This window comes from Protomyctophum bolini (genome assembly GCF_963924005.1).
Source record: "Protomyctophum bolini genome assembly, chromosome: 7".
NCBI classification, from domain to species: domain Eukaryota; kingdom Metazoa; phylum Chordata; class Actinopteri; order Myctophiformes; family Myctophidae; genus Protomyctophum; species Protomyctophum bolini.
The window spans coordinates 34,066,262-34,086,905 of record NC_137868.1 but is presented as its reverse complement, the minus strand read 5'-3'; the positions used below and the strand labels follow the sequence as shown (position 1 = coordinate 34,086,905).

Sequence of the window (20,644 nt, the reverse complement as noted above, 5' to 3'; positions counted from 1 at the left end):
CGACCAATTGTGTTCAGGAGGTGGGCAGACATCCAGGCACTGCTTTGGTGATTTTTTTATCAGCATGTCGGCTGAGTGGTCAGATTCCATTTTATGCTAGATTATGTATAAATAAAGTACTTATTATGATTCAGCTATATTTTGTCTTACAAGACAGTGATATAATTGTGGTTGACTCCCACACAGACTGAATATTTTATTAACAGTTTGCAAAACGTACAGTGGTACAATGATGCTAAAAGGATAGAGCACTGAGGGCTTGTTTCCATTGTGATCCTAGGTATTTAATTCATCAAGACGTTTAAAGATATAACATTGTTTTTGGGGGTTTTTTTTGGGGGGGGGGGTCATTTCTGGTGTCAAGCTTAGATAGTTTTGAAGAAAGAGAGAGAAAAAAAGTTTTGTTTGTTTTGAATGTTTGTTGTGGATTATGGAACGGGGCCAGTGCTGTTTAGAATGAGCCAGCCAGTGCCCTGCAGGGGCCCGATTAGGGTGACCAGATTGGCCCTTTGCATGGGACAGTGTCTCATTTCCAAGACTTTTCAGGCGTCCCACAAATTGAGACCCTGTCCCACATTGTGACTGGCACGCAGTGTTCAAATGCCCTAATAGTTAGTTTAGTAGTTGTAAAGCTCTCAATTTGTGCAAGATGTCTTTTTAAGCCTGTTAAAATAACATGAGAAATATACCCTAGGCTACAAGTTCTACAACATCGAGTCGGCCATACATAACACCCATGCATTTTAAAACAAAAACAAATATGTGGTTTAATAACAAAATTATATGCAATATTTCAGTAATTTAGTTGCTAACACTGTCCCATCCCAATTAGTTTGGATCTGGTCATCCTATAGGCCAGATTACCAGGAACCCCTAGAGCAGTTAGACGTAAATCCAGGGGTGCCTCAAAATCAAATAGCCTAATTTGATAATATTTGGAATTAATCATTGTCACCACTTAACACCTCTACTTAATGGACCCGAGTTAAACTGTACTTGGTGCATTCTTTTTCAGCCTACAGTAGGCCTACACTATATATTCACCAAAAATAGCAGATCAACTGTGATATTGGGTCTGTCCTAAACTCCTAATGGAAACAAATATTCTCTCCAGTTTCCTCATGTCATATGGTCACTTCAATTAAGTTCAGTATAGTATAGAGATTGGTTAAAATGAAGTTTTATTCATTAAAATAATGCAATTTGCTCAAGAGCTGAGATTTACCTTGTCTTTTCTTCTCTCTTCTTTCTTTTAAGTTTTGACCGTGAATTAGAAGCAGGAGTCCGAGTCCGTCGTACTATGGTCCCGCGAGCAGCCGAAAATAGACGATCTGCAAGCCCACAACGCGTCACAAACGCGATGCGTCGAGGTCTGGCAGGTCGGCTATATTCGGTTGAGCGGCACCGCGGTCGCGTAACGACGAAGCATAAATGCGGTTATTATTAGCCAATCGGCGAGACCCGTCGCTCTGTGGCGCCCTGCCCCCTTTCCTTGTAGCTGTCAGAATGGACGGTGCCATATGAGGTGAACCTCCAGCACTGTGGCAGTAGGTTGTACTGTCTGACTGCCGCTCCCTGCCGTTGGACGGCCCGTTATCTTATCAGCATATTATTAGCTCGTTAGCTTGCTAACACAGTCGGCTTTATGTGGATGTTTCCGGGCGGGGAGTAGAGTAGCGTTAGGATATTTGCCATCATGTCGAAACCGTTCCGTTATTTTTAGCTAGCACTTGCAACTGCAAGCTAGCCCAAGCTACGCTTAGTAGCAACCAAGCGTGACTAATCGGTCTGTTGAAATACCAACAAATAAAAACGCAATAGGGATGGAGAACTGGCAGGACGCGACCTCTCGGCAGGTCAAAGTTCTCACCAGCCGTTTGAATGAGCTGTTGAACAGCGGCCTGGAGCTGCTGCACTCTGAGCTCGGCGTGGATCTGGGACTGAAGCCCGATCTGATTCCGCCATGGGTTGTCATCTTGGCTGCATGCATCGGTCTGGTGCTAATGGTTGCTTTGTGGGCCTCGACCTGTCGGGCAATATGCAGGAAACGACGCGACTCGGTGGATGACTGCATTGAAATCAAAGCGGCTGTCAAGCATGTGGTCAAAGCCGAGGAGGTGAAGAAAAAGAAGAAGAAGCCGGAAAAGGCAAGTAGACTCGAATAAAATGTCAATAATTACTCTTAGCAAAGCTAGCTAACTGGCTAACATCTCATCAGAATAGTTGGGCTACACCAGTTCAGTCGTGGTAATGAGCTAGCTTTGTGCACTGATTAAGCAGCTAGTGTCAGGCCGTGGCAGGCTAGACTTGGGTGCCACATGACACAATGCTTGTTTGAAAGGAAACTACGTGTATAGGCTGTTGATCAGGACTTTATTATGACCTCCTATCCCTGTCCGATCTGTTGTCTTATACAGAAAGCCCAGGCAGCCCAGCCAAATGGAAGGGCGGTTGCTGAACCACAGGAGGAAGCCATAGTGGCAGAGGAGAGTGTGCCACATCACCAGGCACCTCCACCAGAAGTGAAGGCTGAACCGGTTGCGGAGGTAACCAACTACAGCCATGCAGTACCAAATCCACCCTGAACTGAGCATCTCAATATATCTTACTCAAGATGTGTCTTGAAAATATTTGTGTAATTACATGTTAATCTGCTATTACCATTCAAATTGATATCATAATGTTACATTCTGTGGATCCCCTACAATTCCTGGAAGCAGAGGGTAGCCCCACGCTCGTCACACTCTGATGTGGACAGACCAGCTGGCAGTATCGGGTTACCATCTTAACTTGCAGATGCAGCATAATCCTGAAGGATGGCTCCTGACTTAGGACAGTGTCAGGTGTGGTCCGTTCATCAAGCGTTGCCTTCTAGAATCCGCAAAGCACTGTGACCCTTGATTGACATTAACAAGTTTTAACTTGTAGTAATCTGATTGCACAGAAGCCCAGCAGGTTTGTGGTGTTGTCAAAGAAAAGGCTAACGGGTTTAGGGAGTCTTGGGTGGTGTATGTAATTTCACTTAAATATAGATGTGATTTCACTTAAATATAGATGTGTTTTGAACATGGTGTTGCGATTGAGTATCTATGGCTCAGTGTAAGAGCGGCTTAGTCACTGCCCTTGGAGATGTAAACACACAATAGTGTCGTGTGTACTGTACAGTCAACAGTGTATCTTGTACACTCTCACTCTTCACTCTGTTTCTGGTCTCCTAGGTGAAGAAGTCCAAGAAGAAGCCCAAACAGACGGCAAAGGAGACCAAGACGGGCACTGCTGATGGCAAAGAACCAGAAGGAGGTGAGATGTTATGAATAATGTGATGATTCAGGAAAACGATGCTTCGGTTCATACAGATCTCTTCATGTTATTCACCACTCTCTGTTCTCATTTGCTAAAGCAGTCTTCACTGATTTTAAACGCATGACTGATTTCAGCAGCCGGGTGACTCGGGTCACTTCACAAAAAAGGGGGGGGGGGGGGGTCATTTGGGTCTGACTGTCCCCGCACTATTGGAGAATGCCTGGTCTATTCATTTTTCCTGACCGGCACTGGTGCATGCTATGGTCTAGCACCGTTTCCATTTAGCTGCACAATAGTCGTTGTGTATTGGCTGCATAGGTGCAGTAACTGCAGTTGCTCTAGTCTCAACTCGATCAAGGTGTCAGGCGGGATAATACACAACAATATGAGTCATGAAGTCGCCCCCCGACCCAAATAATGTCCCCGCATTTTTACATCCTGATGGCAGCGGCGTCACTGCCACAACCCACCCCCACTAATCCATACTGTGTTTCCTAATCTTAATACCCTTGTGGTATTTTCCACACTAATACTTTCTCAATGTACCTACCGGTATGTCTTGTTTCTCAGGCACTTGGGAGACCAAGGTCAGCAACAAGGAGAAGCGTGAGCAACGCAAGAAGGAAAAGCCACCGAGCGATGGCTCAGCCAGTCCTAGAACAGGGGACATTCCAAATAGTGCTCCCCCAGAGCAACTCAAGACCACAGCAGCCTCTGTGCCTTCCTCTCAGAAGAAGAAAAAAGGTATTGAGGAAATATATGGTGTATTTAATCTGAACTGTGTGTGTGTGTGTGTGTGTGTGTGTGTGTGTGTGTGTGTGTGTGTGTGTGTGTGTGTGTGTGTGTGTGTGTGTGTGTGTGTGTGTGTGTGTGTGTGTGTGTGTGTGTGTGTGTGTGTGTGTGTGTGTGTGTGTGTGTGTGTGTGTGTGTGTGTGTGTGTGTGATGCAGTCAGTGCATATGCACATGTATCAGCCCTCAAGGCTATCTTGCATAAACAGCTTAAATTGGCATTACTGAGAGATGATTCTCTCTGATGTGTTGTCGAGGAGTCGTCAAGTTTTACTGGTCTCTAGTCTCGTTGACAAAAAATAAAAGTAATGGTAAAAATACAGGCATTTGGGAACATCTTTGACTCTCAATGGAAGGAGTTTTCTGCTAATATGTATGTGAGTCTGTACATGTTTGTGTGCACCCCTGTTATAGGCAAAAATCGAAATTAAATTCTACCATCCATCCAATGAATTACTGACTACTGAGCCATGAATCATCAAATTTTATGGCTCATTCTAGTTAATAATAAGCTCCCTTTCTTCAAGGATTATACAAATGTTTTAAGTACATTGCCATTGTGTGTGGCTGAGTATCATATGTTTGTCTCTTGTTGTCAGTTAACAGCAGTGAGGCAGCAATGCCAGCGCCTATGGTGGCTGGTGTTTTGAATGACAATCCTGTCAAGGTTTCGTCTCATACAGCTGGTCAAGACAACAGTCACTCTTCTGCCAGTCGAGAAAAAAACTCCCTCTTGGGAAATGAGATTGATGGTAAAAGTCATCTTTTTATAATATATAGTTTACTATGTTGGTGTCTTGAGATATATATATATATATATATATATATATATATATATATATATATATATATATATATATATTGTTTATTTTTTTGTAGATTTGTGACAAACGATGTATTCTGACTTTGCCCCTCATCCACTCTGAGAACTGTTTAATATGTCTGTTTCAGGGTCCTGGACTGTAATTGAAAGTCCGATCAAGATTACTGACCCAAAAGCTGTGACCGGTTGTGAAGTAGTAGCAGGTATTAAAGTGACAAAATAACTGGATGTTGTGCTTCACTTGGCCTCCCACCAGATGGTGTAGTTTACCAAGAAATGACCTCTACCCTGCTAGGTTGACTCACTACTTTCTGTCTCTGCAGAGCCCCAAGCCTCTGAGCGGCTCTTGAGCAACGAGCCCAGAGTGGAGGATGAGTGGTCTGGATTGAGTAAGGATGAGACTTTTTTGTTTTGTTTGTCTCTGTCTACTTCTTAGTTATGATGCTACTTTACAGTACTGCCACATTTCTGGCGACTGTTCAGATCAATGGCGAGGAATAGTTGTACATATATTTTTTTACTTCAGGGGTTTGTGTTTTTCAGATGGTGATTCAGTGGACCCCAGCTCTGACTGGAATGCCCCCTCTGAGGCCTGGGGCAACTTTGAGGAGCCAGAGCCCCCTGTGATCCTGGAGGATCCCAGTCCTGAACCTGTCAAGGTTAAAGTTAACCTTCATAATAGAGTAGCTATAGTTTGTTTCAGGCTGAAAACAATAACATGGCTGCACTGAGTGTTCCAACTTCTGTGAACTTTCTGGTTGTAACTGTGCCCTAGGAAACGATACAAACTCAGAGAAACCGTTATCTTGTTGAACTAGTTAGAGAAACCGTTATCTTGTTGAACTAGTTAAAAAAATGTCCATTCAGGTTGTTATATCCATTGTTATTTAATATTATGTAAATGATTAACAGAATAGTGACCTTGCACTAATCCTGAGCACAATTTTTTTATTTTCTCCAAGCTGTCTGGTCAATGAATTGGGCTGTTTTTAATGTGTTTGCCTCAGGATGAGGAGGAAGAGGAAAAGATGGATACGGCTGCTGATGGAGTAGCTAAAACTAAAAAGAAGAAGAAGAAAAAGAAGAAGGCAGCTGAAGATGGAGATGCCGCTGCCCAGGTAACGCCCACCCCACACATGACCAAGTGACTGAATTAAAGCCGTTTCACTGTATGACATGGTCTGGTAATGGCTGCGCCGATGCGGTGTGCTCGGCTGTGTTTCCATGCTCGTCAGTGCCTGTGTTTCTCTCAGGAGGTAGAGGAAGCAGAGAAGGAGGTTGTCTCAGAAGCTCCAGTGAAGAAACGGCAGCCCATTGACGAGGCTGTTCCTGTGGTCCAGACAGTCAAGGCAGCTGCTGTAGAGGTCTGTGTCCAGCACAGGGCATGTTCTCTGGAAGGAACTTTTTCCTTTGTGTATCAATGTTTTTTTTAAATGTTTTTAAAGTGTATTTTCTTTTGCATATCGTTGCTGTCGGGAGGAAACCACCTAAGTCCTTTTTTTTCATAAGTCTGTGCTATTGGACATTCTTTACGTTTGTGTTTTGAAAATATTGAACCAATGAAAAAGTAGGACCCTCAAACGGTCTGCTAAAGTAACTAACTCCACCACCTCTCCCCCTCTCATGGAAGTAATGGACATAAAAAGTCACATCTTTCATGAGGCAGTATTGCTTTGTTTTAAAGAAAGTAAGGTTTTATTCATTTCCTGAAAAAATAATATTTTTAATTTCCTGAAAAATGTACATATTGAAGTTAAGTGGTTTCTTCGTGTGTGTGTGTGTGTGTGTGTGTGTGTGTGTGTGTGTGTGTGTGTGTGTCATAATCTACTTGTGTAATTTATGACTGCTGATGTTGTTACCATTAGGCAAGAGTGGAACATCCAGTGAAGGAGAACACATCCCAGAAGCCCCCTGTCACACCAGTGCCACAGAAAGAGCCCACTGCCAAACAGAATGACATTGCTGCCCCAACACAACAAAGTATGTTTGACAGTATGCACATACAGACCATATTTACACAGTGGCTGTTTTTCTCTTGTGTCATAATGGCTGCTGTGTAAATATAGGGCCTCATCTATCAACGTGATTTAGACCAAATAATGGGTGTACAGCGAGATCACTGCATTTATCATTCCAGCGCGACTTTGGACCTCACGCCAAACTCACGTCTGGTCTGGAGCTCTCGTAGACTTTGTCTGCACCCATTTGTCGTGGACAGGCGGAGAAGCATTGTATTCACTAAAATGTATAGCTTGCTGCTATAAAATGCATGTGAAAAAATATATTTTTTAAAGGCATACATCGAAGTGTCATATGAAATTGGTAGGATATTTCCAACTGTACAATCAATTAAAATTGTACAATAAACAAAATGTTTACAATTCAGCCATTTAAACAGTGCTTTACTGGTTCTGTTAAAACATGAGTGTATATGTGCGAGATGATTTTGACCACGGGACGCAGCGGGACTCATCAGAGGTAACACACTTATTATAAATCCCTGTGGAAATATATAACATTTTGATTTTGGCATAAATGGACATGCACGCCTATTTTATTTCCAAGTCACAATGACGAGCTTAAGTGTTTTATTTAAATGACGGTTGGTTTCAGCTGTGACATTTACAAAAGCTCCGACCAAATTTGCGCTAGGATTGGCTGTAGGATCAACTGATAAATATCACGTGGTGAGCAATATCACGTGGTGAGTGTATTTTTTTAGGCAGAATATACACTCATTGATAAATGACGCCCAAAGTCTATTAGCCTGATTTATTTAATTACTATTATTAATTCTCTATTTTTTCTTTTCTTGTTTCTTGTTTTATTGTTCAAATAGTCGATCTACTTCCACACATTGTGAGCTTGTAGATTGGCTATTTGAACTATTCAAAAGAAGATAAGGAATAAGGCACTGGTGAAAATGGGGTCCTAGGTCTGAGAGCCATTATTGCCAGATGTTGACTTTGAAAGGCCTTCCCAGCAGTTATAGCTCATCTTCAAGACAACACAAGGCAATTCACTGCAAACAGACTTTTAGCCACTTTTGTCATTTCTCTCTAAGCTACACTAAGTAAGGTCCTTATATTCTCACTTTCTATGTGAAATGAATAAGCAGGCAGCCAAAACGAGAATGATTCTTAAAAACCGGAATCTCTTGTTTGCTCATTTTCTTTCTTAAGTTCACTCTCTAAAGTCTGTCCCTACAGTATATCAGCCTTCTGTCCATTGTGTTTACTTTGAATCACTATATATTTTTTAGAATTGGGGTAAATGGTAAACAAATCATGGCAATGTGTTATTGTGTTTTATTGCTGTGACTCATGTCCTCTGTTTGCTTCTCTCCACAGAGAAACTTGAGGAGAGCCAAGCCCCCAAGCCAGCGAAGAAGAAGAAGGCGAGGAGAGAGACATGAAACTTGAGTCCACTCTACAGACCGCTGTATGAAACAGGCGCTATATCAACATCTGTTTATGCAACGACACTTTTTGTAGACAGAATTAAACTACAGTACGTGGTGTGGGGGAGCTAAACAAATTGAAATGAAAATCAAGACTTCTGAACTCGGCTTTATATCATGTTGGTCGGTCAAAATCGAACCTAGTGCAAACTAATGTAATGCTGTTAATGATGATTTGAATAATGCATTTGGTACACTCTGTAATTATTAGAAATGTTTAGCAGTTTGATGTTTGCCATGTATACTGTACAGAGAATGAAAATGACCACAAGCATGTGGCCATGAAAGCAGAAACTGGCACAGCATCAATCTGCATAAGATTAGTCCATGATAATGGTCGTATTTTCTTGGCTCTCTGGTTTTCAAGAGCTACTGTATGGTACAGTGGCTACTGTGGGGAATGAAGTCCTCCAGGAACACTATGTGTAAATCAAATTGTTTTTTTAACAGCACTCGTAACCGCAACAATGAGTTGCAATAGCAGCTTAACATGGTGTTGCCTTTAAACAAACTTCACAGGGAAATGTGTGTGGAATAAAAAAATAAAGACATCCAGGAAAGGGAATCATGTCTGTTCTGGAGTTTGCATTTAATGTCTGTAATTGCTCACTTCACTGAATCCATCCGCTATAACCATTCATCTAATGTTGTACTGCTGTATGTGTTGAGACTGACTTGTTTCCTTGCCGTTACTTTTTACTGTGTGACCTTGTGGCCAGAGCCATATAGGAGCTTGTGATGTCCCATTGCAGTGTCATCGTCTAATGACTGTCCACCAGTGGTTGACTCAAAGTCCTCAAAACCTTTTCTAAAACCTCTTTGTAATAAAGAAAAGCTAAGCCATATGTAAAAAGACTAAATAAAGTCCCCTTTTCTATATTTGATTGCTTTGTGTGGATATGTTGATCTCATTAGATTCCAGTATTCAGAATTTCTGAAGTACAGCAGTTTAGCTTGTCTCTTTTTTCCTTCTTATTCAGCTTTCTCCCCCCCCACATATGTAGTATATTTTGTATGATGGAATAATGTGACACTGTAAATCGCTCTGGATTAAGAGTGTCTGCTAAATGCCTAAAATATTAAATTGTAATATGGTAGGCCTAATGCAGAATTTACTAGTTTTAGTGCAGTTGTTTTCAATCCAGACCTGCTCTATGAGGGAAACGATATTTTTAATATAATAGATGGATATGGGTTTTACATTATGTCTGTGGGGTTTTCTTGATTGTTGTTGCTTAGCAAATTTGAAAGAAATATTGTTTTGCTACACTAAAGTTTTCTACAGTTAATGTGACCTTCAAAAAAAACCACCATCATAGCCGATTGCATTTAGTTAATCTTTAGAGGTTTAAAAATGTCCGTTATCATGAATAAAAATAATTTAATCTCATGTTTTGGCAGATGCAGTGTTTAGGCATTTATTTAATTTCCCGGGACATTCTCGAAACGACGTGGGTTACATCACCAGAGCTCAGTGATCCCTTTCTAAGAGTGATCCCCTCTCTCTAGCCGGTCACGTGGTCCAACACGTGGTCCAATGTTATTGGGCTGAGTTAAGCACGCCGCTGTTACTGTGCTGTAGCGCCGATAATTGGGGACAGGTTCAAGGCAGTCAGACTCGTTTGCATTTATCATCCATCTGCGAGGACTATTCGTAAAACGGAGCTCGCTTTGACAACGCCTTCTTGAGAAATACAGCAAATGATAGCGTTGTGAAAAAAGGAGACAGGTTTCAAGATGATGATCTCCCCGTGGGACCGATGGTATTCCACAAGCTGCTGTCTGTGCTGCCATGTCCGCACAGGCACCATCATCTTGGGGGTCTGGTATATGGTGAGCATATTGATTGGAGATGTCGACCAGTGAAAACGAATTTCACCAATGAAAATTATCAAAACAAAATGACATGCATTCATTTTACAATGACAAGTGAATGATTCTGAAATTAAGAGGCCATAGTTTCCATAGACGATGACAACATGTCTTTTTTTGTAGATTGTCTTTTGTAAATAACGAGCTATTGTCGTCTACATGTACTTCATATGATATTAAAGCCCAGTGTGTTTGAATGTCGACTACTGTCTCCTGTTAAATGTCCTAGAAAGGGTTAACTTAATCCAACAGCCTGTGGAAAATGCTTCTGCCCAATTCCAATGAATAAATTAGCACTCAGTCTCATCAGGTAGCAAGGGGCTGTGTCAGGTTGCTTATACTGCAGTTCACCATAGATAAGTTTCCATTACATTTACCTGATAGAGATTCAGATGAATGAGTGACTTAATGAGCGGTGCTTGCCTGATCAAAGAAATGTGTCTAGAAGACTATTATAATAATACCATTTTCAATAACAATTTTATTGATTTTTAGTTTTTTACATTTTATGGAAGACAAGACAGAAAAGAAACACAGACAGCTCATCCCAGACACGTTGTGTAACAAAGGACACAGTTATACACATATATCCATCCATTACCTACATCGAACCAAAAAATAAAATACAAAAATAATATAGGCCTACATAGGCTATATGGACACATTCAGTTTGGTGCTTGAAAGTCTAGATGGATTAACAACTCCCCAGAGAAAATAAAATAAGATATGCATATATAACATACATACATACATACATTAAGCAAGGAATGATAATTCTACCCATCAAGGTTAGTGGTATCGCTTCTGTCCAGGAACCCTATGGTCAAGGTGGTAGCTAACTGAAGAATCCACAAAATCTGGCAAACTCGCTTTATGAAATGAATATAACTTCCAGATTGTATTCATTGCAACAGTTGAACTGACAGTAGTGTTGAGGAGGAAATTGTCTTTGCTTTAGTTTTTCCCAAGAAGATGAATCGATAACTTCTACTGACGTATTTGTGTATTATAGTAGTGGCTTATCTGTTCTGTCATCCAAGTGACACATAGGCCTACTACTGCATGGTCCTCTGCTCCTGGCCTGAATGTTCTGCATCCAGAATTTGCCTCCTGATCCGTCCATATGTCTTGTGTCTTAAAGCTCATCAATGCCGTGGTCTTACTCATCCTGTTGACAGCACTGGGTGATCCTGAGCAGTACCACCTGACCAGTGCTGAGCTAGCAAATGACCTGGATATCATGGATGACACCAGTAAGTCACCCAGAAGGCTGTAGCCTATTTTACAGTACACTTCACCTCAATAGCTGTATATCTGCACTAGGAAGAATTCCATAGCCTAGGCTAAGGGTATGCACACACGAACATGGCTGTGCAATATGATGATTTTGTGTATAACCAGGCGGTAGGAAACAGATTATAGGCTTCCATATATTGCCTGACAAGCAGGTTGGAGAAGGAGGCCCATAGTGTTCTTGTGTTGGTCCGTTCTATTTGCCATAGCAGCACTGGTAATGCCTGCTGATTAGAAATGTCTGAATGTCTGGGTATTATAGCACTGTGATCCTTACCATAGGTCTGTCCACCTGCTCCATTAGAAACAGATTCAGACTTGTATGACTTATCAGACTGTAATGCAGATGATTCTGCTTTACTGGTGACAGGTGAGTGCAGAGCCATAGAGTAATGGTTGAGACAAAGCAGTGAAAGGTCCTGAAAGATACATAACGTCAGTCTTACCCAATACCCAATCTTTCTGTTTTATAATAATAATAATAAAACTTTATTTGTATAGCACCTTTCATGACATGAAATGCAGCTCAAAGTGCTTTACAGAAAAATGGAGAATAAAAGAAAAGCAAGGCAACAACATTAAGAACACAAGGCTGCTGTACTTTATACTTCATACTTTAAATGCTTAGTATGAGGTAAGTACAGTAAAGTAAAGTACTAATTATTTTATTTTATTTGTGTTATAGTGCTATCCTCTCACTCATCATCACAATCAATAGTTGACTCTCTGAAAGCCTAACTCAACATTTTTTGAGGTTTTGGATTAAAAAAAAAAAGCTATTTAACACTCTTTACGTCTGTGAAAGGTAAAGTATTAAAAAGCGCTTTGACAAAAACCTCCTAACTCCACTTGAGCTGGATGTTTTTTTTTATTTCCTGTGTTTTGGAATTAGGTGGTTTCTTCCAGACAGCAGAGGTATCATCATGTCATGTATACAATGTTTTCTGTGTTTACTTTGTTTTTATTCCTTTTTACAGGTTATTACAGATAAGCAGTCAAAACAGTTCAGTTTTTATACCCCGCCCCCCTCCCCCCGTCCAGAAACAGCAAACATAGATACAAAGATAGAGTATACACAGAATGCATACAAAAAATAAATACACAGAAAGCAAAAGATACAAAAAAAATCACACCTGTGTGAACTGAGTGTTGCAACTCCCCTCTCCCCCTGCCCCCCTCTCTCTCTCTCTCTCTCTCTCTCTCTCTCTCTGTTCCTTAGAGTGGTTGTACCACTCAAAAACTGAAAGGCTAAAAATACCAAAAATACCTTTACAGAATTAATGTAGCGGTATGCTAAATCTCTACTCTCTCAACCAAAGTGACTTAAAATAACAAAAGTTACATATCTGTTAATTTGTCTTTTGCGCACACCTCTCATATACACTTTTTATTTCTCCTTTTTCTATTCCAGATATGTGCATAGCTTCAGCAATCTCCATGCTGATGATCCTCACTTGTGGAATGGCAACATATGGTGCATACAAGGTAAAATAATGTAATTTTGGCTGTGAGCCTTGATATCCTCTCAGAGATTAACTAACACTCCTGATATTACTACTGTATGTATAGTACTGCATCTGCTGTACCAGTTATAAAATTATGTCTTTTCGTTTTAGGCTACTAACAGTATAGCTAGACTATTTATTGCAGATAGGTCAAGTTCAATGTTGGGCAGAATCACGTTACTAGTAACAATATTACTTTTGCCAGTAATGACAATGAGTAGTGTATATAATTACTATAAATATTTAAGCAATAATATTACAGTTACCCTTCTTGAAAGAGTCTAAAGCTTTTGATTAGCAGTCTAAATGTCAGCAGTTGAACAGACAGTACATCTAAATGCTTTCTTCAGCTCCATGGAAGTGTATTCTTATCTAGATGGCTTGAACATTATATATATTTCCTTAGTGTTAATTAATTCAGATTTAACTAAATGGACCTGTTCTAACACTGCAGATTTTCCATTTTTAACAATTTTGTGGAGGGAAAGGTAAATAGTAGTGTAACTGATTACTGTTGGCAGGGAGAAATAACTTAATTAAAGTAATATTACTTTTGAAAAGAGTAATGAGTAATAACATAATAAATAATAATAATACATTGTATTTGTATTGCACTTTTCATTCACAGGGACTCCCAGAGTGCTACATGGTTAAACAAGCTTATACCAGCCGGAGTCCTATGGTAGCAGTAGCTTTGTATTGTATTTGGCCTGAATAATTATTTTTGGGACTCAACTTAATCTTCTGTGACCCACCTTCAGAGTTGATTTATGCTCATGGCGGTGGGTGGATAAAGAGCCTAGTTTGATTCTGTGCTCTCACATCAGCCTTTCCTGGAGTTCTTTAAATAGCATATTGTTCTCACATCTAACATATATTTCACTGTTTCAGCTACATGCAGCCTGGATCATCCCATTTTTCTGCTACCAAATATTTGACTTCGGACTTAACACCTTGGTTGCTGTCAGTACTGTGGTATACCCCAATACTATACAGGATTATTTGCAGCAACTGGTAAGAAGGCCCTATTTCTAATGTTTTTAGTCCAGGGGCGGTGTCGTGTGTGTGTGTGTGTGTGTGTGTGTGTGTGTGTGTGTGTGTGTGTGTGTGTGTGTGTGTGTGTGTGTGTGTGTGTGTGTCTGTGTGTCTGTGTGTGTGTGTGTGTGTGTGTGTGTGTGTGTGTGTGTGTGTGTGCGTGTGTGCGTGCGTGCGTGAAAGCTATCCTCAGTATAAAGACACTGCTGCTGCTATTGTGAAAATTACAGTATGTTAATTTGGTTGCATTGGTATTTTTTATTTTGTATGCATCAATATCTCCAAATAAAAACAAACAAATAAAACCCCTTGTTAATCAGTATTTGGTAGTGAAGTGTCAGTAAAGTATTTCAGTGAACTCTAAAAGCCTTCTGTGAGTGACCCCTTATTCAAAACAACGAATAGACCCTAATGCTAATGGCTCTTTATCTTGCACCTTAAATTAACTGATCACATAACTTTGTCTTGCTGATGTTTGTTTAGCCGGATAACTTCCCCTACAAAGAGGAGATTGCAGCTCTGAGTAATGTGTGCTTGGTCCTCATCGTGCTGCTCTTCATCAGCTGCATTCTTTGTTTCAAGGTAAATTACACATAGAATATTTTCCATTATTCAGTGATTTCGCTTAATTCAAATATCACTTATTTTTGTTGTTGTTGTTGTGATAATCCTCCCTGTCCCCAGTTAACCCCTGGGGGTAAAAAAAAACGTAGGTTTCATTTTTGGCCTTCATCCAATCAGGATGTTTTTTATTGGTTTGTTTGTTTATTGTTTTTTTCACAGAAGCATTATAATTAAATACTGGAGTTGAGAAATAAGTGGTGGCATTAACAGCTTCTCTTAATAAACCCCATAAGTATAACGTACAAGAATAAATACATAAAATGTTCACCCCAAAGAAGAAGGACAACAGAAAACAAGACAAACAAACCTTAAATACAGGATCAATAAAAGTTGAAAAATAAAAGGCAGACTCTACACTGTTGTTTTTGGCTACTCTACAATGCTGTAAAATACTTCATACCATTGTGATAAATAGCCTAGCAACAGTCAAGGCCTGTTTACAAGCACAAGTTGTACTGTATGCTACTGTCAAAGTCCCTTGACTAACCTGTTTGCCATATAAAATAAGATGGAAAACCTCATATGGCAAACTTCTGAGACTGAGAAAGAAACAGAGAGAAAGACTGAGAGTAAAGGATTTAACTTGTACAGTATTTCAATTGTGTATTATACACCATTCAGTAGGCCAAATATTCTTGTATAGTTATTATGTTGCGATGGTGACGGCCCTACAATTCTATTATGTGTGTTCTCCATGCAGTGAGGTATTCAGAATGCTCATTCAGAATATGAATGGTGTTCAGACAGTGTCTTGGTATGAGTTTGTGCAGTATGACTATTCCATGGAGTGTTGAAGCACACCTCTGAAGTATATTAACAGATTCCTAAGCAGACTGAGGTGTCTAGACTCTAGAGCATTGAGGTGGCTCATGCACCTGGTTATATAGAATCATAGGGCTCAGTCTAGGTTTGTGTCCTATAGACGTGGATTGCTGTACCAAATGGTGTTGCACATGTGATCTCCGGGAACAAGCTGCCTGCTGAGAGCCAGATCGATGATTTCTGGATGTCAGAAGTCCACAGTAAGAGCTTGTTTCCCTGCCACCCTGGAGGGAGGTGTAACTGTGTACACCTGAAAATAGATAATTCATAGGAAGAATTCCAGGTGTGGTTCGGTTTTTCATTCAAGCATGGAATCACTTTATTTACAGTACCACTATCTCCACTTACGCCTCTCTTGTGTGATGTCATTAACGTGTACCCTCTTGTCTCCTTGCATAACTTGTCTTTTTTTATATAATAGACAAGTTATTTTCCTTTGTTTAAAAATAAATGAGCCTCGTGGCTTGTTGTTATGATGCATTTATCAACTTGCATTTCTTTAACTTTGCCAAGCCATGCTGAAATAAACGCTTTTATTTGTGGAACAGTGGAGCTTGGATCCTTAATTAAGTTAACTCATGAAGTATGCTGCATTTATTTTTCTACAAAGGAAGGGAACTTAAACTCCTAAAGAGCACTTGATTCTTGTTGAACATAACTGGCTTGCAGATCCACACAGTGCTCCTATATTTCTTAATGTGTGTCTTTTTCTGTGTTCTCTTCCTTAATGCCATCAGGCCTACCTGATAGCGTGTGTGTGGAACTGCTACAGATATGTGAGTGGAAGAGCCTCTGCTGACATCCTACTCTATGTTTCGACCAATGACACCACAGTAAGTCACCTTGTATGATTCTCTAATTTCACGAGACCCCATAGCTGCATCGACTGCCTGTAATGCTTAAACGCTAGAGCATGGAGCAAAGCTGAGGTTAGACACTTGGCTGGCCACGGTTCTTATGAAATGTCACAATACAATTTGACAAAAACAAAAGTGAGCTTGATACTGACCTTTCTTTTCCCAGTCACCGTTTACAATGAGCTGTTATGCCATTACCACATGTGGTACTTCCACAGGTGTAATTCACACATTCCTCGAGCTTGAGGAACAGCTGAATAAACACATTTTTTCTACTGTGATTGCAGTTTTGAAACATACATACTAATGCAAGTTCATGTGGAAAGACGTACAATTCTGTAGAGTAGATGCTAATGAAATGCCATGGTTAATTTGTTTAAAATTAAAGTGGAACTGATACGGTTAGAGTGTAGGCCAATGCTTGCATTCTCCATCGGCCATTAGTCTATTCGTTATTATATTTCTGTGTAGAGATCTTTCAACAAATATTTCATCTTGATATGTGCCTTTAGCACAGTTCCATAGACAACAAAACAAGTCCTGCACTGTTTGATGGAACAGGGGGAGGGGGACAATATATCAAATCCAGACCACATTTCACGTTTTATTGCGTAGGTTTCCCACTCTCAGCCCGTAACCCAGCTGTAATGTCATCATGCAAGGGGAAGGGAGGAAGTATACATTTGGGCAGTCACAGCTGGTGCCTGGTAGTTTTATAGTTGGCTAGAATGGATAGATAGATGCACTTGAACAGATAGATGCTGTCAAAGCCATTACCATATAATCTTAAGCTTAACTACAGTAGGTGCACAGTAAGTAAGCTCTGTCTTGATGTGTCTGTGTGGGTCTCCGACTGTTGTCCTGTTGCCCAGATCTAGTGGCCACCTGGCTGCTGCTAGCTTGCTGCCCACACACTTTAACCCTGGCCTCCCCATATTGATTTTTGTTTGTGGTCAAATGATCAACATTATCCTTCTGTCTTACCCAGCCAAGAGAACATAGGTTACAAAAAACTTTAGTAACTTGTTTTTGCTATCAGAAATAAATAAATAAACTTTGAGGAGACTATAATTTAACTCTGGTTGATTTTTAGTAGTACCAATATTAGTTGGAGTTGACAATAACAGTGATGGTGTAATATTTGTTCATATAGAATTCAGTTTCTGTACTTTTTAGCAAATTCCAGATAATACTTTTTATTACCATTTAACAATGTTTATTGATTTTCAGTATAGTGACAAACTGACAATAGACAGAGTGCAGTACAGAATACAGTACAATATCACTTGTTAATTTACAACTTTCCACAAAATACTATTTATTGAATACAATATGCCTCTGAACTGCACCCCAGAGATCCACTGTACACTGTACATGTTCACAGGCACATGTTTTGGGGGGGTTGAGAAACGGTGTGGATTCCTGATGTGTAAAACACCTGCACCGTAAAGGGAAAATGGGAGAGAGCTCCCTAACTTCTGACATCATTACTCAAACACAGAAACCTATGCCTCTGTTCATGCTAAGCTTACTCTACCTGTGGAGGTAGAGTAAATGAGGCTGTCTCATTTAGGTCTGAACATATTCAATGTCAGGTCCCTCCACAGACCATCAGAATAGACTGTGGCCGGTTGTGGTCTTTTGACCACCAGTTGCATTCCTACATCATGTGTTCATGCCAGAGAGATGCACATATGTAATGCATTCCATATGCTAATCACACATGTGTGACGTGCATGCGCGCGCACACACACACACACACACACACACACACACACACACACACACACACACACACACACACACACACACACACACACACACACACACACACACACACACACACAGAGCTGAAGTTGAAGTGCATCAGGCACATTATGTGATGTTAAATGCTTTGTCCTCATCCATGTAGTCTTTCATTTCCAGCAGAAATTGCAGAATGACTTGACTCCATGACTTGAAGACTGGCAGTGACTGATTTTTTTTAAATGAGAATGACACAGACTAGATGTGGTGTCTTATCTTCAGTTGGTGTTAGTCCAGATGAGGCCTGTTGAACCATGGACAGGACAGGTCTGCAGGCTGTCTGCTGTGTTGTCAATAGCAAAACCAGAATGGGGTCAGTGAGGCACAGTAGGGAGAGATGATGCACTGACCGCATGTCATTAGCTTTTCCTCGAAAGAATGAACTAAAGAGAATGAAGGAGGGGGGCTTTAGGAAAGGATTAGTAATGTATTACAATAAAAAAAAGTTTACTGTTCATACTACAATTCAGGGGTTGATTAGTAATGATATAGTATTTAATAATTTGTCCAATTAACAGAAAAGTCAGGAGACAACACTATTTGTTTTGTTTTTCGTCTTATAAAGTATTTGACCGACCCAAAACATTGTGTTCATTGTCATGATTTGTCACGATCCGTTGGCTTTGTCCGCGGCGTAACCGTCTTTAAATAAATTATATTAGAAGGGCCGATGGGAGAATGCATTGGGTTTTCATTTCCTGGGCCACTCGTTTTTCTGAAAGGGGGAGGGACTGCGGCGCTCTATAGGAGTGGTTGCACCACAGGTCAAACAGATTCTGCTGCTGTTGTTAATATTGGCTCAGTGGAAAGGTTCTGTTACACTAAATGGAACGGAACCTGTATTAGTATAATTGGTAACACCTGTGAAAAGGTCTGTATGAGCCTGATGAAAATGTCTGTATGAGCCTGGTGGACTGAAACAGAGTTGAATATAAAGGGATGGAAGACAATATGGGGTCATTAGGTAGAGCAGCCGCTTTTCCGGTTCGGTCCCCGGGTTAATACCTGAGTACAGATATGAGTAGTTAATAATCTGTAGATGTGGGCATATCTAGTTGAAATCCTGCTTTTCAGCCTCTTTATTACGTAGTTGTGATGGTTTCACTATAACTTCTGGTCTCTAAAGTTTTATAAATCTTAGCTATGGTTTCTGCATCTTGTGGGTTGGTATTATACCAGCACTTGCATAATGCTGATATAACTCACGCAGACATGAAGCTTGATTATAAAAGGCATTACCATTTAGTCAGTGTCGTTTCATGACAAAAAGGACATAATCGCTAGTTAACAGAAAGACTCCTTGAACTCCTTCTGTTCTTCATTTTCAGGTGCTGTTACCACCATATGATGATAGCTTGGCTCTCCCTCCCAAGGAAGCCCCACCTCCCTATTCTTCAGCTACAGCATGAAACCAAGTCCAATTTACTTTATTGCCCGACCGAGTCACGTGCTGAAATTTGTCGATCTACAAGTTCACAATGCGTCGCCGTGCAACGCGGTGTGAGCTTGTAGATTGGCTCTTCTCGTACGAGGGAGCAATTAACTGGAATGAATACTCTCCAGCCGTAATCCTGCTTACACCACTTCAGCTGTTGTGTACAGTACTACAACCACAGCTAATTCATGGACCACATTGCCTCTTTGATGTTTTAGTATATATTCATACAGTAGATGCACACATATGCATGCTTGCATCCTCATACAGACAGATTCGTGCAATAGCACCATGCTGCAACCATCATCACCATAAATTATACAGATAATCTCTTTGGCCATATTCACTTGCTGGTAATTTTTCTCTTACATCATCATTGTGATGTATGAATGAAATGGCCACAATGTAGATACAGTCAATTCTGTGTTGTGTTAATATAATTATAATATTGCTTATTTAATGAAACACCAGTGTGTGCACCTACTGTAACTGTCAATATACCTATTGTGTTACTGTTATAACACTGCTGGATGTATTATCCTGTTTCATTTAGCTTGCTTTATTTGCACTAATCTCTGGTATGATTTGTGCGAACCAGGGAACGATATGCATTTGTAACAGGGTGAAATGGAATACAAAATCACAAAGAGTGATAAATTATATAGAAATTATATATTTTATTACATTAATTTATGTTCTGTCATGCCTGTAATAGTATTTGGTCAGTCTTAAACATATAGACAGTCTTAAGCACAAATTGCAAAGATGTGATCCTGTTGCCCACAAACGCATTTCCTGTATGTGTGGTCTCGGTTGTCTGCTCGTGATCAGGGTTGGATTGCCTTTATTTATTTGATAGTGTGTTAAGATGTGTTAAGTATGAAGTGTCACCTAGAGTGAAATTATTTCAAAGAGCTGTGACTATATTCTGATGTGATGGAAGAGCAGCATAGTATATATCTGTCACCCTCTTCCATTGTATATTTAATTTGTGGATGAAATTCATATAGGTTGATTTC

At 40.2% G+C, this 20,644-nt stretch overlaps 2 protein-coding genes across 2 annotated transcripts; both read left to right on the top strand.

The window, feature by feature from the left end:
- The first annotated feature begins 1,513 nt into the window (after window positions 1-1,513).
- On the top strand, window positions 1,514-9,255 carry mtdhb (metadherin b). Its single transcript, XM_080768070.1, has 12 exons — window positions 1,514-2,147; window positions 2,418-2,546; window positions 3,219-3,300; window positions 3,874-4,047; window positions 4,693-4,845; window positions 5,045-5,119; window positions 5,240-5,305; window positions 5,460-5,575; window positions 5,924-6,034; window positions 6,170-6,280; window positions 6,782-6,896; window positions 8,267-9,255. The coding sequence occupies exons 1-12, from the start codon at window positions 1,824-1,826 to the stop codon at window positions 8,329-8,331; spliced, it is 1,521 nt and encodes a 506-aa protein (XP_080624196.1). The 5' UTR covers window positions 1,514-1,823; the 3' UTR covers window positions 8,332-9,255.
- Window positions 9,256-10,036: 781 nt separating this feature from the next.
- Window positions 10,037-20,121, top strand: LOC308318333 (lysosomal-associated transmembrane protein 4B-like). Its single transcript, XM_080767854.1, has 7 exons — window positions 10,037-10,209; window positions 11,390-11,501; window positions 12,953-13,026; window positions 13,938-14,060; window positions 14,565-14,663; window positions 16,265-16,360; window positions 19,519-20,121. Exons 1-7 carry the CDS (start codon window positions 10,114-10,116, stop codon window positions 19,597-19,599), a joined length of 681 nt encoding a protein of 226 aa, XP_080623980.1. The 5' UTR covers window positions 10,037-10,113; the 3' UTR covers window positions 19,600-20,121.
- Window positions 20,122-20,644: the final 523 nt, after the last annotated feature.

Excerpts from the sequence above, each read along its gene's own strand:
- mtdhb (XM_080768070.1), top strand. The coding sequence starts at position 1,824 with ATGGAGAACTGGCAGGACGCGACCTCTCGGCAGGTCAAAGTTCTCACC. Across the intron at positions 4,048-4,692 it reads CTCTCAGAAGAAGAAAAAAG|TTAACAGCAGTGAGGCAGCA; the intron begins GTATTGAGGAAA and ends TCTTGTTGTCAG. Across the intron at positions 6,897-8,266 it reads TGCTGCCCCAACACAACAAA|AGAAACTTGAGGAGAGCCAA; the intron begins GTATGTTTGACA and ends TTCTCTCCACAG.
- LOC308318333 (XM_080767854.1), top strand. The coding sequence starts at position 10,114 with ATGATGATCTCCCCGTGGGACCGATGGTATTCCACAAGCTGCTGTCTG. Across the intron at positions 11,502-12,952 it reads GGATATCATGGATGACACCA|ATATGTGCATAGCTTCAGCA; the intron begins GTAAGTCACCCA and ends TTTCTATTCCAG. Across the intron at positions 14,664-16,264 it reads GCTGCATTCTTTGTTTCAAG|GCCTACCTGATAGCGTGTGT; the intron begins GTAAATTACACA and ends TAATGCCATCAG.